This window comes from Gigantopelta aegis, chromosome 2 (genome assembly GCF_016097555.1).
Source record: "Gigantopelta aegis isolate Gae_Host chromosome 2, Gae_host_genome, whole genome shotgun sequence".
Taxonomy (NCBI): domain Eukaryota; kingdom Metazoa; phylum Mollusca; class Gastropoda; order Neomphalida; family Peltospiridae; genus Gigantopelta; species Gigantopelta aegis.
Window position 1 is genome coordinate 34,063,960 of NC_054700.1, and position 23,548 is coordinate 34,087,507.

Below are 23,548 nucleotides of genomic sequence, written 5' to 3' on the forward strand. Positions count from 1 at the left end.
ACACCAATATTCTAAAAATATATATATATAATCAATAAGCAATTTTAATCATTTCCAAGTTTCTATCAGCTGGAAACACATTAGGATGACTACCATGAAGTACAAATGTCCCATTAATGCAAACTTCAAATAGGTATTATTAACAGTGTCTTTACAAATATTTTCATTTTAGTTAGCATAAAAACACACAAAGTGAACACAGAAAACTTTGAATTTTATGTCTCCATAAATATAATGAAGAACAATACTAGAAAGCATTTGTCTTTAAAACTGACATGCTCAACATTACTTCAGAAACAACACCTGCACATCACATTAGTAACCAAGAAATATTAACCATTCACTTTAAAAGATATTTCTGCTCATAACTACAGCGACTTTTTTTTTTTAAACATGATATTTACAATGCCTAGCTTTACAAAGCCGCCATTCTTCAGAATTTAAAATCACAAAAAACGTCATCTGTATGAAGATTGAAAAGTCACTGAATTTTTTTTTTATCACAAGCTGCCTTGCTGTGTCCAGGAAAAGGGTATGAGCACTTGATACGTATTTTAAAAGTGATTTTCAATTACGATCTGCCCAATTACAAATGCCCACGATTATGATCTACCAAACACTCTTGATAGGTACCCACATATGGAAACCTTTCATTATGAAAACATTCATAAGCACTCTCTTTCGCTTTTTCAACTTAGTATCTGTTATAATGACTCCACGAGTCATGGGTTTCGGGGTAACGTCTTTTGGCCGGAGGGGCTCCGTAAACATCGCGATTGTATGGATCCCGGGAATACTCATCCCTGTATCTGTCTCTGTTAAACGACTGATGGTGGTCTCGCTCTCTGTCTCTGTCGCGACCATTCCGACTGTACTGGTCGTCTCGGTAGTCGGAATTCCGGTCGTACTGGTTGCTCACCGAATGTATCTGGCTGACGGGGCGAGATCCAGTGTGACTAGACCCGACGGACTCGATCCGACTGATGCTTTCGTTATGCCGGTTGATCGTTTCGATCCTCTGAATAGAAGAGCCAACTGTACTGATCAACTGAATGGGCAGTCCCTCGGACTGTTCGAGCTTCTCTGAATTGTTTTTCATTGTCCCATCCTCGGAGTGTTCTTTGGAAGATTCACTAGGTGGCGCTTCCCGATCTACTGCTGGATTTGTTTTAGGGTTAGCGCCATCAGCTTCGTCGTGCGTTTCTTTATCGGCCAATGCTGCAACGTTCTTAGTGGTGTCGTTTATCACTGAAATATCCTGTAAAGTAATGGTCGTCAGATTCTGTCTCGAAACACCCTTATTCTGCATCTTGGGAGGCCCGTCTGGCTGCGATTCTGTCGTCTTGCGTTTGAGCTTTTCCCTGAATTCCTGCAAGTCATCATTTGATTCAGATAAATGCATCATGGGGGAAGGAGGCACTGAAGGAGGTTTGGGGCCTCCTAGGATTGCGTGATCCATCATCTGATCGGGGGGAACATGATGCATTTCTCCTAAAATGGGCTGTTTGTTGCGCAAGATACCTTTGGGAGGATGGTGGGGCATGTGTGACTGGGAGGAGGGAAACTGGGGAAAGTTTGGTCTTTGGCTAAACATTTGGTCGGGAGGACTGACCATTTGTCCCAGCATGCGAGGACTAGTCTGACCAGTCCAGTTCTCCTTCTGTCCGGGAGACTGCTGGCTGAAGAATGAAGGAGGTGGACATGCCATGGGATTAAACCCAGAGGAGGTGTGTGGTGGAGGGGCAAACGGGGGTGGTCGGATATCCAGACCAAATCTCGGCATTGATCCTGGCACAGCATTGCCTGGAGGGGGCAAAGGGGGTGGATTTTGGGGTCCTTGAAATGGAGAACCAAGGGGTGGCCCCTGCCCTGGTGCCTGTGGAGGAAGCATGTTTGCTAAATGTGTTGGTGGTGGGGGACCCTGCATGGGGGGGCGAGTTGGAGGAGTGCTCTGCAGGAACTGATTTGGCATTGGTGTATGTGGTGGTGGTATGGTCAGGTTAGGGAATGGGGGTGCGTTTCCCGGCACGGTAAACTGTCCCTGGGGTGGCTGTCCCTGCAGTGGGGGAGCAGTCGAAAAGACTGGTGTCCCCACCCCTGCTGACTGGGGGGTAGACGTTGGTGGCAGCTGTAGCGAATGCATGGACACTGGTGGTTGCCCAGAAACAGACGTCTGCATTTCAGCCGGAGGTGATCCTCCGACTGCTGCGGTATGGGAAGTCAGAGTCTGTATGGGGGAAGGTGGAGGCGATTCGCCCATCCCCGACGTCACGGGCTTCGAATTTAGAGTCATTATCTGTTGAGGAGAATTGTCAGACGTCTCCGAATCGGACGTCTGGATGACTTTTGCCTTCCAGGCTGCCCACGACTTGGGCGTGGCGGAATCCGACGAATCACCATCTTGTATCTGGTGCTCCTGTTCAATGTGGGTTTTCACCGTCGACGTCAGCAGGGTCAGATTCTGTAGAAAATCTGACGAGACAGGGGCATTCTTCTTGGTGTTTGAGATGAGTGTGGTGAGAAAGTCTATGGGATTCTGTTTCTTGACGGGTTCCGAGGATTCAGCGTCATGCATTTCATCGCTCTGATTATGCTGCGACTCGTCCCCCAGGAGGTCCGGGACCTCATCAAGTACGGGCGTGCTGCCCCCCTTCTCGTCAGCCAGGGGGGTGGAGTTACCCTCGTCGACGGCCAGGGAAGCGAAGCCGGGACCAAGGACCTTCGACGGGTTGTAGACGGGAACCTCCTTCTGTTTCTGCTGGAGGAACGACGCCGACAGGTTGTCCTGCTGCTCAGAGGTCGGGACCAGGCTGGCGATTCGGCTCTCCAGACTCTCCTGGTTACCCTTCCGGCTGTGAGACAAAACTGAAACACACAAAACAAACATTAAACTGAAATGCAGAAAACATTAAACTAAAATGCATAAAACATTAAACCAAAACACACAAAACATAAAACTGAAATGCATGAAACATTAAACTGAAATAAAAAAACAACAACATAAAACTGAAACACTTGAAACAAACATTAAACTGAAACATATGCAACAAACATTAAACTAAACATATAACACAAACATTAAATTGAAAGAAACATTAAACTGAAACACACAAAACAAACATTAAATTGAAACAAACATTAAATTGAAACAAACATTAAACTGAAACACATGAAACAAACATTTAAACTGAAAAACAAAAAACCCCATTAAACTAAAACACATGACACAAACATTAAACTGAAACACAACAAAAATTAAAACTGACACACATGAAACATTAAACTGAAACACACAAAACACACAAAACGCATTAACCATGTATCCACTACTGTTAATAACAGAGCATTCTTACAACCAACATAAAATACAGATTTATTTCCCTCATCCCTCATTCCTATTAAGGTCACTGTTTTTTTCAACACAACACCAAAACAAACAAACCTTCTGGGCAAATTTACAAAGCCTGTTTTTATTAAACGCACATGTTTAAGAATTTATTTTTTAATATATGTAGTTACACACATGCAAGAAAAAAGAAAAAAAAGGAGTTTTAAATTCCGACCCTAAATTTTTAACTTTCCTGCTAATCTTGGTGCATTATTGATATCAATTGTAGCACACAAATATCTAAAAAGCATAAAATTAGCAAGAAGCTAATAAAATACTGGAGGTAATTTTGTGCTTAGTTTTTTTTTCTTTGGTTGAATCCCATTATGAGTCAGAGACAATGAACGGGACACAGCACAACAGTCTGTGCAACACAGTGGTCAAAGGTTAGCTGTTAGTGGGCAGTCAGAAATGTTAGTGAAGTGTCTTACGCTTCCACACTGAACAATTAAAAAAACATTATCTCAACCGTAGCCAGTACAGGGAAGTTGAACCCATGAGTGGGCGAGAGTAAACCTGCTGATTAGCCTTTGTTAAACCAGCTGTGGGGTACTCAGGGTTTCTGCCAGAGGATACAAAGGGTAAAATTACGTACCTTAAAATATTGGAAATTAATGTATAGATTTTATTTATTTTTTTAGAAATATTATAGTAAGAGAACTGGTGTTTAGAAATAGTCAAAGTACATGGAATACAATGTCCAATTCAAAAAGTTTCAAACCTATAACCACCTAGTAGGGGCATTTATGATTCGTCTTGTTTTTATTACGTACCCTCAAATTATTTTTTGACTGGCATGATAAATATCCCAATGGGCCCACCAACAGAGGATCCAACCAAGATCGCTTATCATGGAGCCCAGCCTTTAACATGACTGCTTAACCACTATATCTTAATGAGGTCGATGATGGTATATTTAAGAAAGAAAGAAATGTTTTATTTAACGACGCACTCAACACATTTTATTTACGGTTATATGGCGTCAGACATATGGTTACGGACCACACAGATATTGAGAGAGGAAACCCGCTGTCGCCACTTAATTGGCTACTCTTTTCGATTAGCAGCAAGGGATCTTTTATATGCACCATCCCATAGACAGGATAGCACATACCACGGCCTTTGATGTACCAGTTGTGGTGCACTGGCTGGAGCGAGAAATAGCCTAACGGGCCCACCGACGGGGATCAATCCCAAACCAACCACGCATCGAGCGAGCGCTTTACCACTGGACTATGTCCCGCCCCCTGGTATATTTAAGAGAAAGTAACTAAATTACCTTTGGCTCCAATACTGAATGATATTTTGTCTCTGTTTTCCGATGCCGTGTCCTGAATCTCAGGTGATCCGTCTGGTGATGGAGCATCAGTAGGAGGCTCTGCAATAAACACAGAACAGGTTTTATTACCCATGTGGTTAAAAATATCTTGGTCCTTATCAAAGTGTTACTTCCCATGAGAACGTGGGACATAATACTTCCGACACCATACGATTAGCGCACCACGACCGTACTGGAACGCTGGTCAATGAGTTCAGTGATATAAATTAAAATCGATTATAGGTAATAAATAGGATATTAAACTCACTACCATTTCGTAGCTAAAACATTACGATTGAAAATTATTTCAATGGGATATAAGCATGATATGGCTTGAAATAAGAAGTAAAATGTGGCCTGTTATTTTTTTTTTCAAATGCAGGTTCAAAGAAATATGTCCTGTTGAGGGCAAAAATATCTCTTGCTGGAAATAAGACATCACAGGGTGAAGGGACAGTGTGTGGAAAGTTAGGACCTCCCACATGTATTTTATAGTGAACTGAAATATAACAGAATCACGATAAACGTAGATACATATATCTCTCTCTCTCTCTCTCTCTCTCTCTCTCTCTCTCTCTCTCTCTCTCTCTGTCTCTGTCTCTGTCTCTGTCTCTGTCTCTGTGTCTCTGTCACTCTTTCTCTCTGTTTTTTGTTTGTTTTTTGTTGTTGTTTTTATTTAACGACAAACTCATCACATTTTATTTACGGTTATATGGCGTCAGACATGTGTTTAAGGACCACACAGAGAGAGGAAACCCACTGTCGCCACTTCATGTACTCCTCTTTTCGATTAGCAGCAAGGGATATTTTATATGTACCATCCCACAGACAGGATAGTACATACCACAGCCTTTGTTACACTATTTGTGGAGCACTGGCTGGGACGAGAAATAGCCCAATGGGACCCACCACCAGGGATCGATCCTAGACTGACTGCACATCAAGCAAACACTTTACCACTGGGCTAAATCCCACCCCTTACATAATTTTATGTAGTATGATGGTGCACTCTTACTTTAATTATGTTGAGGATGTTATGGTATACTTCGCCCCGCTATTAGTATGACATCACAAAAAGGCTCAGTCTTAGTCATTCCAGCAGACACAAAGAGGCTAACAATCTTTTCGTAATAAAAAGTATTTCAGAAGAAATTTGTTGTCCCCATCGTCTATACAGAATACATTTTTGCCTAATAACTAAAAAAAATATATATATAAATAATAAGTCTTATAGCGTAACAAAAAATACCTATTGTCTCCAAAAGAAACGTTACATACATAAAATTAATAAATATTGTTGCTAAGTGAAAGTAAACAATTTAGAAACCACCGTACAAACACTTTGCATGTATCACAAAGTGTATTGTCACATTTAGAGATTGAACTTCATGATACTTTCATATCCCACCATATCATATTTTTCTCTAATACAATTTCAAGCCTTGTAATGTTTCTTTTGAACATCAGTATAGTTTAGATTTTGCCTTTTAATCAAGAAAAAATTAAAATTTACCGAGCATTTGATCAATTTCGTCATCGGACATCTCCATGTCGACGGTTTCAATGTCGTCTCTCTGTGGAGGCGTGGCTTCAGGTGACGGCGCGTCTTCCACGGGAGACGGCATCGGACTGTTGGGATCAGGGAGAGTCTTCACCAAGTCTGTTAGCTTCTTCTTCATGGTCGCAATTCGTGTTCCAAAATTTTTGTACGCCTAAAATTAAATGTGCTACTTGTATTAGTTCTGGTAAGTTCATCTGGACTGTATAGATGAACACAAAACAAGGGACGTTCAATGGACTCACTACACTGTAATGTTGAGAGTGAAATCAAGTAAAACAATAACTAAATTCACGTAGTGTTTACCTACAGGTGACTGTTAATTATTGGCTATAAGGTTTAAGTTGTGAAAAAGCTTATCCAAATTTTCAATCCTGGGCCCATGCTTATAAAAATTTAGAGTCCAGACTCAATCTCAAATGACGTCACATGCGTACAATTTGTACGACGTTGTCATGACATCAGTGTCTCAGACTCTTAGTAGAGTCTTGAGTCTAGTTTTATAAGCACCAGGCCAGAACTGTCATCACATTTTCATTTCATTTTAATATATTTGTGTGCTTATATACAAGTAAGGTTCAAGCAGGCTGTCTTGGCACACATCTCAGCTATCTGGGCTGTCTGTCCAGGACAGAGGGTTTAGTGGTTAGTGGTTAGTGAGAGAGAAGAGGGTGTAGTGGTCTTACATCTACCCACTGAGTTGTTAAAACTCGCTTTGGGTCAGAGCCGGTACCGGGCTGTGAACCCTGTACCTACCAGCCTTATGTTCGATAGCTTCACAACGATGCCACCGAGGCCAGTCATAACAAATAACAGTCTTCGCCACAAAAGGTGAGTGATCACTCCTGTTCCCATCTGCAACTGCCTGGGACGTTATAGGCCTTACAATAACATTGTACACACACTTTAGTTAAAACTTCGTGTGATTGCTTACTTAACCCCATTTCAAGAGAGTGATCTTCAGCTTGCCTCGATTTTGCTCAAGACAGAATAGGATTTTGAAAATTAAAACGGTGGTTAAATGAACGACAACGCACAAACAATATTTTAGTTACATCTCAAACATTAGTAATTTTGACATCAATCTGACATTTTTACAATGTATACAAATATAACTAAAACAATGTCATTCAAAGAGAGACTTTATTCAGTCTTATCAAAGAATCACTACTATTCATTTGTGTTAATATAGTAAAAACAATCGTGATAAATTGTTTAAACGGAGATGACATCAAAGTGATAAAAAAACTAAATTGATGATAATAAATTAACTTTTTTAGGAATAAAAGTATTAATGTATTTATTTTTCAGCTTTGCACAACAGTAGTGCATGGAGTTGATCTTAAAATTTAATTTTTTTTAATCTTTTTTTTTTTTTAAGAAAAGAGTCTAAAGATATGTTAATCTGACTAGTGCATCCTGCTAAAATAAAGTTAATACACCTATATTTCAAGAAAGCCCTTGTAAGTTAAACACTTAGTAGAGATTTATACCGATTAAACAGAGGATTTGATTAACTGAACCATTCACTCACATTTGCAACTATCTTAGCTTCTCTGTACTGTTCATCATAAAACATCTCGGAAATTTCCGTCAGTTGAATAAGAGTTTTTCTTTCTGTGATTTCATCTGCGAGAACTTCCACGTAGTCTTCGAGCTTCACACATGATTCTTCAAACTGAATGGAAAATTCCTTTCCGTGAGCTTTATCTGTAAAAGCAATTTGTGTACTGAAATACACATACAACTAAAAATAATTTAAAGAATGCAAAGTTAACATGAAATAAAGAGTTGAAACAAAATATGTTAATACTGTGGTCTAAATTTGACCTATTACAAAATGGTTTTGTATTTCATACTAATGTTGACAATCAGGGGTGGGAACTGGTGAAATGTTAAAAAGAGGAAATCTAGTGGGGTCCCGGAAATTCTTGAAATCCTACTTTAAAATCTGTGCCATCTGACACATTTTGGAGGAAAGGACGATTAATGCAAGGAAACGCAATGTTTCATGAGAGGAAAACAGCTGATCTGAGGAGAATTCCCACCCCTGGACAATGCATTGGACAGTTGTGAAGCATCAGTATTAGGGAACAATAATGAAAACTACACCAACAACTCTTTACGTCATTTAAAAAAAAAAATGGTTTTGCTTAACACGAAGTAGAGTTTTAACACCCTGTCCAGTGGGCATAGATCATATTTGGACATAAACTTTATTGTTCTATTGATGAGTTGTACCAATATCAAATCACTGCTACATCCGAAATCGGAAACTGACGTATATCACATTTTGGAAATGGAACTCTTCATTTGTATAATCTGACCTTTCAGTTGTCGGACAGCCTCTAAATTTGAGGCGTCCATCTTGAGAATGGCCAGCTGTCTCTGTTTAAGTTCGGCGGTTGTCTCCAGTTTCTTAAAGAATGTAATCTTCTCTATCAAGTGAGATGGCTGCAACAAACAGAACATATCTAGGTGTAGTTTTATCTGTCGGCCACAGGTATTGAAACAAGCATTCTCAGAGTACTGGTAATGCAATTCACATTATTTTAACTATAAAACCTCTTGAATAAATATACAGAACTTCACATGCATTGGTTTTGCTTCTTATTTATTGCACAAGTTCATTTTGCGCAAGAATATTAGTTGGTTTATTTAGTTGGTGTAAAGCCCGTTCGAAACCATGATGTTAGCCGTTTCTTGGGATACATTGCTGTTACTGTTGCAGTTAAACACTGCGCAGTTAACCATCATATAATTACGTCGACAGTATATAATAACACTAATTATCTTGTAAATTAAATTTCCGATAAATTAAACGAAATAACGAAAAGAAAGAACAGGAATGTTTTATTTAACGATGCACTCAACACATTTTATTTACGGTTATATGCCGTCAGACATATGGTTAAAGGAGACCAGACACCAAACCATATATACGACGTAATGAATTTGTTTGCTGTCATAAACCACAATACACAACTAACGTGCTCCCCTTATTGACCAAGTTGAGCGTGCCAGTCTTGGTTGGGGTTTTTTTTCGCTGATCTCCGATGTTTGCCGGAAACTGTCGGCAATTGATGAGCTAGACCAGTGACGTCATCGATGAGAGGAAAACTGAAGAAACTACCAAGCAGCATGGACGAACTTAGCGATTCGAGTGACGAAGAATTGTGTCCAGCTTATGCTTAATGGCATCAAACCGTATCAGTTTGAACCACTTATCAGAGACTTTGTCCCTAATCCTGGAAATGTTGTCTTAGATGAAAATTCAGATGAATCAACTGCTGACAAAGACGAGGAAGCCACACGGTCATAGACTAGCATACAAGCATTTTTTTAAACATAATTTTTTATGACATTTTTAATGTAAACTGAAGCAAATGGACCTAATTAGAAGAAAAGCACACAAAATGTAATAATATTTCCTCATAAATCTTGTTCAGCATAGATGTAAATATGACATGTCAGTGGATATTCCATAGGCCGATTTCGCAAATTTGCAAAAAGTGTCCCCTCCTCACCAAAGCAAGATATAATAATTTAAAAAAGGTAGGGTCAACTCAAACAAGAGCCTTATGTGTTGGAAAGATGCATACCCGGACCACCAACACATACTGACACTTTAGCAAATGAATAACGCGTAATTTAGAGTTAATAAAAAAACATGATTATTCCTGCCAACTGGGGGCAGCCATTTTGTTTCGTTTTTGTGACGTCCGGTGAGATAGCTTGGGGCGAAGTGACGTCAGCTCCTGACCATCTCCTGTATGTACAGTGTAAACAAAAGCAGTAATTTTCGACAAGGCGCTTCTCTTTGATCAACCTGACTTGTAAAACAGCATAAATGACGTAATATTATAATAAACTATTTAACTAAATATATTTCAAGTTGCATTAACGGAACAAAATGGGGTTATAGTATTTTTCTCTGTTAAGTAATCCAAAGGAAAAATGTACAAAATTAGGCCGATTGATACGCTACGTTGGAGCAAAAACGACAACCCACGATACCCAAGTGATAATTTTCTTTTCTTTGGGACTACGTAATTGGTCAGTTCTGTGCTTTTAGATGGAAAAGTTTACTTAATCAATATTTTGACAGAACTATTTACAGTAATAAACCATGTCCATTACAATTTTAGGGGCGACAGGTAATATTCCACAATACCAGTATGTATTTTTGTGTCTAGACAGCGTCAATTAATTGGCTCGTCTGGTTACCAATCAAATACACACCTGCCAATCAGGAATCACAGGTAGAAGCAACTAACAGCATAGACCAATTAACTAAGAAAACACTCCGTGTATCATTTCAGTACGTAGGTTAATGCATGGGCAAAACATTGTTAATTGTTTCGACTTGTTGTGTAGCCACTTTGACAATGGTATTTTATTTTGTATTGAAAAATAATATATATATAGTGCTGGATATACTTACTGCTGGCTTACTGGGATGTGTATTATTACAGAACATTGCAATGTATGACTATTTATCATCCAGCAAAAACCAGGTAGATTGTGTTTCTCTAGTTCTAAGGTCCATTCCTGACGTGACGCGTTAAGTATTACGTAACCACCAGCTCGCCAGAGGGTGTACTCACTGAGATGGTACAAAATGGCTGCGCCCGTTATATATGATAGCCGTCACATTTAACCGTTTTATTAATTAACTATACGATTATACGTGTTGATATTAAGCAATAATGTTCATTATATATTGTTGAATATGCATACCAGGCCAAATGCCTTAATTGTCCTCTCCTTTAACTAGTTATCCTCCAAGTTTTAATGTGTTTGGTTAAACCGTGTATTTTTAATTATTAAGAAAATATGTTGCCAGTCTGCCGAAACTGTCCACAGCTGGGTACAGAAACACAGAAATGTTGGAAAATATTATACTGTTGCCACATACTGACAATCACTTTACAACTAATATGTCTTATCGACAATATTATTATGTAGTCTTTGCATTTATTAATATAAAATACAACAGGCCCATAAGAACTGGGGAGGGGTGGGCCTAGGGACTTGTTTTCCATCACTCTCTCTAGGATGAAAATATATGTTTTAAATTTTCACTACTCTGCATAAATAAAGATGATATAAACGATAAAAAATCTAGTTTGTATCCCTCACTAGAGACTGTATTCCCCCCGCCCCCTCCCTTCAAATATCGTTCCTACAGGTCTGTACAAATGTAGATAATATGTAGAGAGTGAGATCAGGAACCAGTACCGTTTATCTTTAGGATTTTGTAATCATGATTTCAAACCAACTGTTTCAGGTAGTTTGCTGCACATAATGACATAAAACACATTTGTTATATATTGGAATAAAATAAAAATAATTACAATATATCCATCCAGTGTTATTTTTTTTAATCATTCACGGAGGAAGAAGGAAGTCCTGACGAAAATATACTACAGGTAAAATATATTACAGGTAAAACAAAATAATATATGATGCTTATTCCATGTGGTAACTATTGTTAATTTTGCTTTAAACTGCTAGATGCCAAAAGTGATTAATTATATTATTTTATGGTAACAGTCGAAAATTAGACAACCAATTGTTTCAACCTCTGCCAAAGGTACCAGGTTTTCTGCCAGAAAATAAGTTAAGGGTACATAATAAAACAGCCCCCCCCCCCCCCCTTGTTAACTTTTTTTTATCACATTAATTTTTGCCATTGTAACCAAAATCTGATGTAGAGTTTATACCCGGTCCGTCTGTGCCCCACCTCCCAAAGTCGTTCCTACGGGCCTGTAAAAACTAAATATATTCAAAGGAGTATATTGGGTGGTTATAGGTTTGAAATGTTTTTTTTTTTATTGAACATTTCATTTCACGCACTTTTAAAATTTTAAACAGCAATTATGTTACTATAATCTATCGAAAAAATTAAACATTATATATATACATTAATTTCTGAGATTTTTTAGTACATTACATGTAAGTTTACCCTCCGCACCCTCTGGCAGAAATCCAGGGTAGGTATTAAAACAATTATTTGGTGTAGAGTATTTTTAATATGACATACAGAAAGCATTGAAAAGGAAAATTTTATTATGCTTTAATAATCGACATTAGCTTTAAAACTAATTACCGGTAACCATCATTCCTGGCCAGAGTACATATGTTGTTCCTGCCAAAGTGTTAGCATTTTAATTTTAATGACAATATACTGAACTGACGATAAACATTGTTAACTAACGTAATAATTCACGTTTTGAAGGTGTTTTGTTATGAGGTTAACAAATCAACTAGATCAAGAGATGTTAGTATGGAGTCGTTATGGGCTGTCGGTAAAAATTAATTCGGTAATTATAGGTAAATAAATGTGAAGTTTAAATATTTGTATGTGAACAAATTGCAATACCTTTATTTAATGTATATCTTAAGTACATACTTGTTTTAATTTTCAAATTGTAAATGTACCATAACCTGCTGTATTTAGTTGGATATTTTTGGAAATTGAAGCCATGATGTTGGCCGTTTCTTGGGATGCATTGCTGTTACTGTTGCAGTTAAAAACCATCATATAATTATGTCGACAGTATATAATAACACTAATTATCTTGTAAATTAAATTTCCGATAAACCTGGAGACAAAAAAAACAGACGACTAAAAGGCACAACCAAAGAATCAACACGTGTACCAGTATTTCTTGATAACTCTCACCAATGATGTATTGCCTCGCTTTCGTTCAGATCAATGCATAATCCCGCCCACTTCTGTTTTTACCCCAAACCTAAGACGCGCAGCTGACCGGTGCCTCACAGCGAGCCGGGTGTTAGAGTAATGCGGTCTTTGATGCTAACTTAATCCATTACACACTACATGTCTTTTGGTGTCCGGTCTCCTTTAAGGACCACACAGATATTGAGAGAGGAAACCCGCTGTCACCACTTCATGGGCTACTCTTTTCGATTAGCAGCAAGGGATCTTTTGTATGCACCATCCCACAGACATGGTAGTACATACCACAGCCTTTGATATACCAGTCGTGGTGCACTGTCTGGAACGAGAAATAGCCTAATGGGCTCACCGACGGGGATCGATCCCAGACCAACCGCACATAGAGCGAGTGCTTTACCACTGGGCAAAGTCCCGCCCCAAAAATAAACGAGTGTAATAAATAGGAAGCAAAAACAACATATGTGAAGTTTTGTATTTATAACATACCTTGTTTTAATACTTTTATGTTGTACAAAAATGGTTTTTAATTTAACGTCATAACAACACTTTGTTAAATCTATTATCAAAACTCCTTTCATGGATTCATTTAATGTTAAGAATCATACTCTGCGGCAGCCTTGTGTAATGTTTCAAACATGATATGACGGCATTTGTAAATCATATATGATGTCAGTAAATAAAAGGTGCTAACTGCAGTAAAAATAAAAAGGGAATTCCCCATTTAAAAGTTCTGGTCCATATGTGCAATACAAAATAAATTTATTACACGGTTTCAAAATGTCTTTATCACCATAGTAAGATTGAATAGGTATGTAATAAAATGAGAACCAGGCTATTTTATACATATCACCTGTGATTCACAATGTTCCGTTTTCAGCTGAAAATTTCATAAACCAATAAAAATGACCTTTTCAAAATAGTGAATATGGTGATGTCCATTTACTGAAGATCCTGCATGTGGATGACAGCAATAATAAAGTTTTACACAAAGATCTCTTAAAATGAGAAACATAATGGCACAAATTTGTCTTGTATTCTGCAATTTAACAAAACACTCAATGTTTTCAAATATTAAAACTGTAGTTGTATTTATACTTTGCATAAGTAAATCTTATAAATACAAGGTTGTCAAGCTTCTAACATTAAAAACACATCAATTAAAAAAAATTAAAAAATTATTTGTTACCTTGAATTCAGCCACGAGTTTTGGATCAAAAACTGCAGCGGACTCGGGTATAACGACAGGTGACAATGCCGCCGGCTCCTTGGATGTTGTCTTCAGATCAACTATGGGCGAGTTAACCTTAGACTCTGAAAACAGTGGCACAGGAGGAACAGTCTTTTTATCTGAAAACAAGGGTCTGGCTGTACGTACAAGTCAATCATGCAGGGTGGATATTATTATAGAAGAAAAGGGGCCTTTACAAACACTCCAGCAAAATGTTAATGAACAGTAATCAGGTGTATGCAATTTTGTATGACTTAGTATTCAAATTTTAATCAAATCGAATGATAAAATAAGACAAAAAATCTTCATTGCCAGCTGGAGGACAGTACAACCTAGACGATATTATTTATCTTGGCACTTTGAGTAGTAATATCACATTTAGTTATTACATATAGCAAGTACTAGTTTCAAATGCAATTGTAACCAGGCTACTATGATGTCACTACAACACAAAATGCCATAGTGACATCATAGCCTACAATGTTTTTACGACGTTGTAGCACTAAGCTTTGAAAATATGGGCTCTATGTTAAGTTTTGAGTGCAGGAAAAGTAAATTGGTCGACACAAGTCATTACAATGCACTAACAAAATAAACATTTAATTATGAATCTGGTTCTGTGATATATTTTTGTTTACTGGCTGGCTGGCTGACAAGAGACCAACTTCAAATACTGCTCAACTCTTTCACAGAAATAGTAGAGTTGTACAAGCACATTTCAAAAAGGATCATTAAAAATAAACAGACACTTGTCCTACTGGACACATGGATGTAGAGTCTTGGTAACATCCACAGTGATATATATTTGTGAAAATTATTCTATAATCATACTCAAGTGCTTCTTCGGTGATTTGATGAATGATATTTGCGAAAACTAGTTTATAATCACACTCAAGTGCCTCTTCAGTGATTTCATGAATGATATTTGTGAAAACTATTTTATAATCATACTCAATTGCTTCTTCAGTAATTTCATGAACGATATTTGTAAAAACTATTTTATAATCATACTCAATTGCTTTTTCAGGGATTTCATGAATATTTGTGAAAACTAGTTTATAATCATACTCAGTGCTTCTTCAGTGATTTCATGAATGATATTTGTGAAAACTATTCTATAATCATACTCAATTGCTTTTTCAGTGATTTCATGAACGATATTTGTGAAAACTAATTTATAATCATACTCAATTGCTTCTTCAGTGATTTCATTAATGATATTTGTGAAACTATTTTATAAACATACTCAATTGCTTTTTCAGTGCTTTCATGAATTTGCCATCATAAACCACGCGTTCTTCCCAGATCTTGAATATTCTTTCCACTTTTGGCTTAATTGTGTCTTCCCTGTAAAAACAAAACAAAAAAGTCAAATTCAATCCGCTATCTAGCTAAAAGTTCCATGAACAAATTTCAGTTTACCTAAGATTTTTAAATATTCAAAAGGTTAGGTACTAAGATTTTTAAATACTATCCCCAGCAAAGCTTACTTTGAAATTGAATTGAAAATTCAAAAAATATTATACTGTACATAAAATACAACTAAATGTACCAGCATCAAATAAAGTTTGTTTTGTTTAACGACACCACTAGAGCACATTTATTCATCATCAGGTATTGGATGTCAAACATTTGGTAATTTTGACATTATATATGGTCTTAGAGAGGAAACCTGCTACATTTTTCCATTAGTAGCAAGGGATCTTTTATATGCACCATCCCACAGGCAGAATAGCATATACCCTTTGATATACCAGTTGTGGTGCACTGGCTGGAATGAGAAATAGCCCAATGGGCTCACCGACGGGGATGGTTCGGAATAAATCACTGATCAACAAACCTTGCAAATGCTGCTGCTTCTTTGAGTACTCCTTTGAAGCTTTCCTTGAACACCAGAGCATGCTTCTTCTTGCACGTTTGGACAACATCATTACACAGGTAAAATAAAATTAATTTATGCTTAGTCTTGGCTGAAAATAAACAAAACAGGCACAAGTTAACCAGGAAGTACAGCTGGCTGTCAACACAAAGGCTACTTCTACCAAAAATGTATATTTAACTATCGGATCCTATTTAACCCTAACCTAACTCTTTAAAAAATATATCTGAAGTCTGAACCAAATTGTTAACAACTACAATAAATTACTCTCCTACCTTTAATTATGTTAGATTGCCCCAAAAATTTGGTTCAGACACAAATCGTTAAAAACCCATTCCAGTGAGACATATTCCAGATACAAGACTAAGTTGTAACAACTTCGCTGAGACTGCATAGGGGAAAAATACATGCAGTTCTCTGCGGTCTGCCATTTTGCTTGTTCACAGAATGCTCTTCAAGAGGGGTGGATTGATATGACATAATCTAACAACGTTATGGCATGTGCTAACAGGGGTGCAGAAATGGAAAATATTTACCCAGCCTGTCGGACCAGGTTCAACTAACATTTACTAGCCCGCCGGAATTCCTACAAGTCCACCAGTCTATAGAACAATATATTATTAACAATATTATTCTATAGTGTCTTCTTTTCAAATATATATATATTTCTGTCATTTCTGCCATTCTGTTTTTTCAGCAGTTCATTTTTTTTTTTGGGGGGGGGGGGATATCACCGCTTATGAAAACAACGAAAGTGGTAGTGTTTATCATTAAAATCATTTATCTTGGGTGCCAAATAATATATACACCGCCTTTACAAAAACGAAACTACTTTTTATCAGCTGGCGATATTTATCACAGCAATCGATTCATTCGATGAAGATGGAAATAACAAAAAATGTATCCGACATTAGGGGATCACTTTACAAACATCTTTATTGTTTTTCGTGTATCTTGAAATCTTTATTAAAAGAATAATATTAAAACTTTGATTGGTTCAGCAAAACCGGAACTGCCCGTGAATGTCAGACCGATAACATGTTCGGTTCAACTAAAAGACGAGTCTGCTTGTATTTCGTATAAACTTTTGTGCACTTTTTGTAGGCAAAATAAGGAGTATGACGATTATTTTTGTGTGGAAAAAAGTGTGCATTTGGAAATAGCGGAGATAGGTGCTGTAAAATATAGTATGGTGCAGGAAAATAAAGAGGGGTAGAGAAAAATAAAGGAGGGCGGCAGAACGTGAAAGGAGGGCAGAAAAGTGCAATAGAGGGGCGGGCCGCCACGCTTAAATGGAGCAGCGAGAACACTGGAGATCTTGAAGTCAATATAGGTGCTATGGTTTCAGTCTAATATATGTGGAATCCATGTTAATATAATGGGGGTTTTTCACAATTTGCTTGGACAAAATGTGGAGGAAATCTAACGGTAATTAAAGGTAGGAAAGTAATTTACTGTAGTTGTTAACAATCTGGTTTGGACTTTAATTTGTAAAATGTGTTGGGCCAATTTGGAGGGAGAGATAAGGAAGTGTTGCAGTCTACAGAGCTTATCTCTAGGTAGCACCATAAATTCATATTAGTTCTAATATTTGTAGTAGCTCAAAGTTAATTTTTTCATGTGTACAAAATTATCTGGAAACATGTTATAATGAACAGCAAACTGTGGACAGTTTCTGAGACTTGTGTCTACACCCTATAAATTATAATCATAATAATGATCATATTTTGATATTATTATTACCATTTTTCAAAGCTTTTAACCAGACGTTAACAATTTTCTTGTGGTGACTTTTATGATGAATTATCCACATTGACATGCTCTGGATGCTGTCCTGAGCACTGGTAACACTGTCCAGTTTCTTCTGTACACTTTCCTCGGCGAGATCAGACGCCATTTTTTGAAATAAGAGCACCGACTTACATACAAACAAATGACATCTTTTTTGCAAGGTGCACTCGCAATACAATCAAACTTTTGTCTGATTAAATGTAAAAATCACTAACAATATATGCCAAATAAATGACACCACTCTTTTACAGGAATCGATTGAAATAAAACGATACAACACGTTAAACAAATTCACAAATGAACATCCGCCATGTTATTTCGAAGAATCGGTTTTTTTATAGTTTCGTATTTAACATTAAATTAAACTTATGAAAAATATACACTTTATTTATTTTTTAAACTACTTTTTTAACTGATGTTGTAATAACTGTTGTTAAATACTCTTGATATAAATACAAATATTGTAATTTCAGTTTCGTATGCAGTACAGTACTTTCCTTACAACGATTATGGATTCCTTTTCTGAAAGAAAGTAATGTTTGTTTAACAACACCGTAACATTTGGTGTATAGAAAAAAAGAAATGTTTTATTTAACGGCGCACTCAACACATTTTATTTACAATTATATATCGTCAGACATATGGTTACGGACCACATAGATATTGAGAGAGGAAACCCGCTGTCGCCACTTTATGGGCTACTCTTTTCGATTAGCAGCAAGGGATCTTTTATATGCACCACCCCACAGACAGGGTAGTACATACCACGGCCTTTGATATACCAGTTGTGGTGCACTGGCTGGAACGAGAAATAGCCCAATGGGCCCACCGACGGGGATCGATCCCAGACTGACCGCGCATCGAGCGAGCGCTTCGCCACTGGGCTACGTTCCGCCCCATTTGGTGTATAGACACTGACATATGAAAGTAAATTTTTATTTTATTATTTATTTATTAATTATTGGTTCCTAGATGTCAAACATTAGATAATTCTAACGCTTTTCAGACGGTTCGTCCTCTGGACGTTTCGTCCACAGACGATTCGTCCACCGTACAATTCGTCCACGTACAATTCGTCCACCCATCTCGGACAATTCGTCCACTCGATTACAACATTTAAACAAATAAATCTAAAATGATATTTCTTAGCCATTGAAATGGTCAGTTATTTTCGTTTTGTGGTAAACTACTATAGTATATGAAACGAACTAAATTTTAGTGTTACTATATCAACTTGTTATTGTCTGTCTGTGTCCATTAAGGCCTAGTACTTTAATGATATGCTGTTATTCAAATTGCTCTTCAATTACACCTATAATTCTGATATACTATTTAGAAAACAAAGCTTGTAACTAAATCACAATTTCGTCATTTATGTCAAAAATGCCATAACGTGACGTCATTCGATGTAACCAACTAATAAACAACGATATTATCTCCATTTCGCTACCAAGTTCCAGCCAAGTTCTAAATTTTATTACTTATTTTTTTCACTTTTTTTATTCCACTGCCCTCTTTCCTTTCTCTACTTTTTGAATTCGATCTAATTTTTTCCCAATCTGGCAATTCCTCCTATCTTTCAACGTCTTTCACTGTCCATCTCCACATCACAGTCCTTGTCTCTCCAACCGCGACAGGTGCTTGTCTCTTGTGGCTATCTGTGTCACACACCTGCCATTTCCCATCAGCTTTTAGCTGTGGGCTTAGTCTGACCACTTCGGGGAGTGTGTAGTAAGTGTTGGTATAAAGTGCTCCTACTGGCAGTAGCTAGTGGGAATTTCCCTATTAGCTCAGTTGGTAGAGCGCTGGACTCTCGTACTGAGAATCTGTGGTTCGAATGCCCTCAGTGGAGGTTGATATTTATCTGTTACATTTTGGAGCCGATGTAGGGGTCGGGTGTTTTCTTAACACAAGAATACAATTATAACCCAGTTAGAACCCATAACAGTCAACTGCTTATGGCCCACAGCTCCGGGACGTAGCTTCACTTGAGGGGGAAGTATGTAGTAGTGTTGGTATAAAGTGCTCCTACTGGCAGTAGCTAGTGGGAATTTCCCTATTAGCTCAGTTGGTAGAGCGCTGGACTCTCGTACTGAGAGTCTGTGGTTCGAATGCCCTCGGTGGAGGTTGATATTTATCTATTACAAGTGTTCAGTAGTTACTTCTGGCATTGTTAAGAGGCACTTAACTGTAACCACCTACTATGCACCCCTACTAGTTACCGGCGGTCGTTAGTTAGTGCCGTAGGTCAGACCAGCTTTATTAGCGGCAGAGGACGAGGATGCCAGGTGGGTGCAGGGAAATACACAGAGACTGCACCCGTGGAGGAAGTTCTAAATTTAACTATAAACATTATAGTGGACGAATTGTCCAAGTACAATTTTTGGTTTTGAACGAATCGTCTCACGTTCAACAGTGGACGAAAATTTAGTGGACGAATCGTCTGTGGACGAAACGTCCAGAGGACGAATCATTTGCATCCCATTCTAACATCTAGCCTTAGAGAAGACCCGCTACATTTTTTAATAAGGGGATTATTTATATGCACTTTTCCTGACAAGACAGCACATACCACGGAGTCGTGGGGCTCTGGTTGAGATGTGGGAAACCCAACTGACGCAAGTATCCCGAGCGAGCGGTCTACCGACTGAACTAAATCTTATTCCATAACATGCAAAGCAAAAGAGATAAAAGACTTTTAGCCTAAAACAGGCTGCAACTTCTGCCAATTTAAAAAAAAAAATTATTAGGCCTATTATTTTTTTTTTTTTTTTTGACATACAAAGAAGAAGAAAAAAATTAAAACGTGCGCACGAGTTACTGACACGTGCGCACGACTTATTAAAGTTGTTAATTAAAGCTAGTATTGTACGCATTTTTGGTACACGCTTTAAATTATTTTTTTCTATGTCCCTTCAACGCCGTGGTACTTAATTGATCTTCACATAATAAAATATTACACTTTACTAGACAAGACATCTGTTAAAAAATAGGAATTAACGTACCAATGTAACCCCCCAGTAGTCCTAATTAGGTATATGTTGTTTTGGGGTGTTTTACTGGCTACCATCAATTCCGGCACATTCTTTTCCTTGTAGACCTTTACCACTTTACGTTTCGTTAATTCAAACTAGGCTATATAATCCCCTCTTTGTTCTCGCTGCAACAACTCTTTCGGTTGTTAGTTGGTGTTGTTTTAACACCCCTCCACATTTTAAATTCGTTTTATGTGTCTAGTCTTCTGTCTAGACCTAAGCCTTTAAGCTTATAATTTTGGAGTGTTTTTTCTTCCCTTAAAGGAGAGGACAATTAAGGCATTTGGCCTGGTATGCATATTCAACGATATATAATGAACATTATTGCTTAATATCAACACGTATAATCGTATAGTTAATTAATAAAACGGTTAAATGTGACGGCTATTATATATAACGGGCGCAGCCATTTTGTACCATCTCAGTGAGTACGCCCTCTGGCGAGCTGGTGGTTACGTAATACTTAACGCGTCACGTCAGGGGCGAACCTTAGAACTAGAGAAACACAATCTATCTGGTTTTTGCGGGATGATAAATAGTCATACATTGCAATGTTCTGTAATAAAATACATCCCAGTAAGCCAGCAATAAGTATATCCAGCACTATATATATTATTTTTCAATACAAAATAAAATACCATTGTCAAAGTGGCTACACAACAAGTCGAAACAATTAACAATGTTTTGCCCATGCATTAAAATACGTACTGAAATGATACACGGAGTGTTTTCTTAGTTAATTGGTCTATGCTGTTAGTTGCTTCTACCTGTGATTCCTGATTGGCAGGTGTGTATTTGATTGGTAACCAGACGAGCCAATTAATTGACGCTGTCTAGACACAAAAATACATACTGGTATTGTGGAATATTACCTGTCGCCCCTAAAATTGTAATGGACATGGTTTATTACTGTAAATAGTTCTGTAAAACTATTGATTAAGTAGACTTTTCCATCTAAATCACAGAACTGACCAATTACGTAGGAATTTGATTTTTGGAAGTTAGACTCACTGGTGTGAGAATTGCGAACCCACATTAAAGCTACCCCTTGGTTCTATTTTAGGACTCTGCTTTTACTTCTGGTTCAAAATTATTTAATTTTAGGAGTCCTAATTAAAATATTTATTATTAAAGAACCGTCAAAATTGCGTCTAATTTTCCTTAATTTGTTTGGCTCGCCAAAATTATTTATTTGGCATTTAAGTTAAATTTCCAGATTATGATTTTTTTTTCTTTTTAACCTAAAATTGTTTTTATTGCAATTTGCAGAAGCCTTTTCCCCCTTCCCCTTCTTGTTTTGGGTACAATGCCTGGCCTAAGTCGGACATTGTGTCCACAACAAGCGTGCTTGAACATTCATTTGATATAAGCACGTTAATTTCCGACATTTGACTTAACAGTTTTTTGTGGGCATACATACATACATACGTAGTCCCAAAGAAAAGAAAATGATCACTTGAGTATCGTGTGTTGTCGTTTTTGCTCCAACGTAGCATATCAATAGGCCTAATAGTGTACATTTTTCCTTTGGATTATTTAACAGAGAAAAATACTATAACCCCATTTTGTTCCGTTAATGCAACTTGAAATATATTTAGTTAAATAGTTTATTATATAATTACGTCATTTATGCTGTTTTACAAGTCAGGTTGATCAAAGAGAAGCGCCTTGTCGAAAATTACTGCTTTTGTTTACACTGTACATACAGGAGATGGTCAGGAGCTGACGTCACTTCGCCCCAAGCTATCCCACCGGACGTCACAAAAACGAAACAAAATGGCTGCCCCCAGTTGGCAGGAATAATCATGTTTTTTTATTAACTCTAAATTACGCGTTATTCATTTGCTAAAGTGTCAGTATGTGTTGGTGGTCCGGGTATGCATCTTTCCAACACATAAGGCTCTTGTTTGAGTTGACCCTACCTTTAAGAACTCCCACAGGACATGTCTCTTCGTGTTTATCTTTTACAGATCCTTTTATTTTTTACCTTCGTATAAAAACCGGTCGTTACAATAACACCCCAGTGGATTAGAGAGTTTGGTGTCATGGTTAAGCCATCGGACATAGGGCTGGTAGGTACAGGGTTCGCATCCCGGTACCGGTCCCCACCCAGAGCGAGTTTTAACGACTCAATGGGTAGGTGTAAGACCACTATACCTTTTTTTTCTCTCACTAACCCCTAACAACTAACCCTCTGTCCTGAACAGACACCCCAGATTAGCTGAGCTGTGTGCCCAGGACAGCGTGTTTGAATCTTAATTGAATTATAGATACGAAAATAAGTTGAAATAAAATGAAACTGTCGCAGCTGTGTAGATGAACAGCATGTCCTGCTTCATTGCCCAATATATAAAGATTTTAGCGATATTTTATTTATTAAATGTGTAGAATTATAAGTTGATTTTTATAACTGCTACAGATCCAGAAAACAAAGTCATATATCTTATCCAGTCATACTTTGTACAGATTAAGTGCCAAGACCCGCAAATTAATTTTTTAAAAGCGTCATGGTGTTAATTACACGTTAACTGTATTTTATTGAATACATTTAGAGGTTTTAGTTAGATGAATCTTTTATATATTTTATTTCATGTTAAATGTTTTAAATGTGTTTTAATGTAATATTTATATATTTTATCTGTGTC

General features: G+C 37.4%; 1 protein-coding gene across 1 annotated transcript; it reads right to left on the reverse strand.

Moving 5' to 3' along the window:
• Nucleotides 1–201: 201 nt before the first annotated feature.
• LOC121384196 (regulation of nuclear pre-mRNA domain-containing protein 2-like) lies at nucleotides 202–18,172 on the reverse strand. Its single transcript, XM_041514474.1, has 9 exons — nucleotides 17,821–18,172; nucleotides 16,039–16,168; nucleotides 15,445–15,545; nucleotides 14,157–14,317; nucleotides 8,592–8,718; nucleotides 7,799–7,974; nucleotides 6,220–6,418; nucleotides 4,668–4,766; nucleotides 202–2,865 (listed from the first exon to the last, which is right to left on the reverse strand). The coding sequence occupies exons 1-9, from the start codon at nucleotides 17,972–17,974 to the stop codon at nucleotides 695–697; spliced, it is 3,318 nt and encodes a 1,105-aa protein (XP_041370408.1). The 5' UTR covers nucleotides 17,975–18,172; the 3' UTR covers nucleotides 202–694.
• Between the last annotated feature and the right edge of the window lie 5,376 nt (nucleotides 18,173–23,548).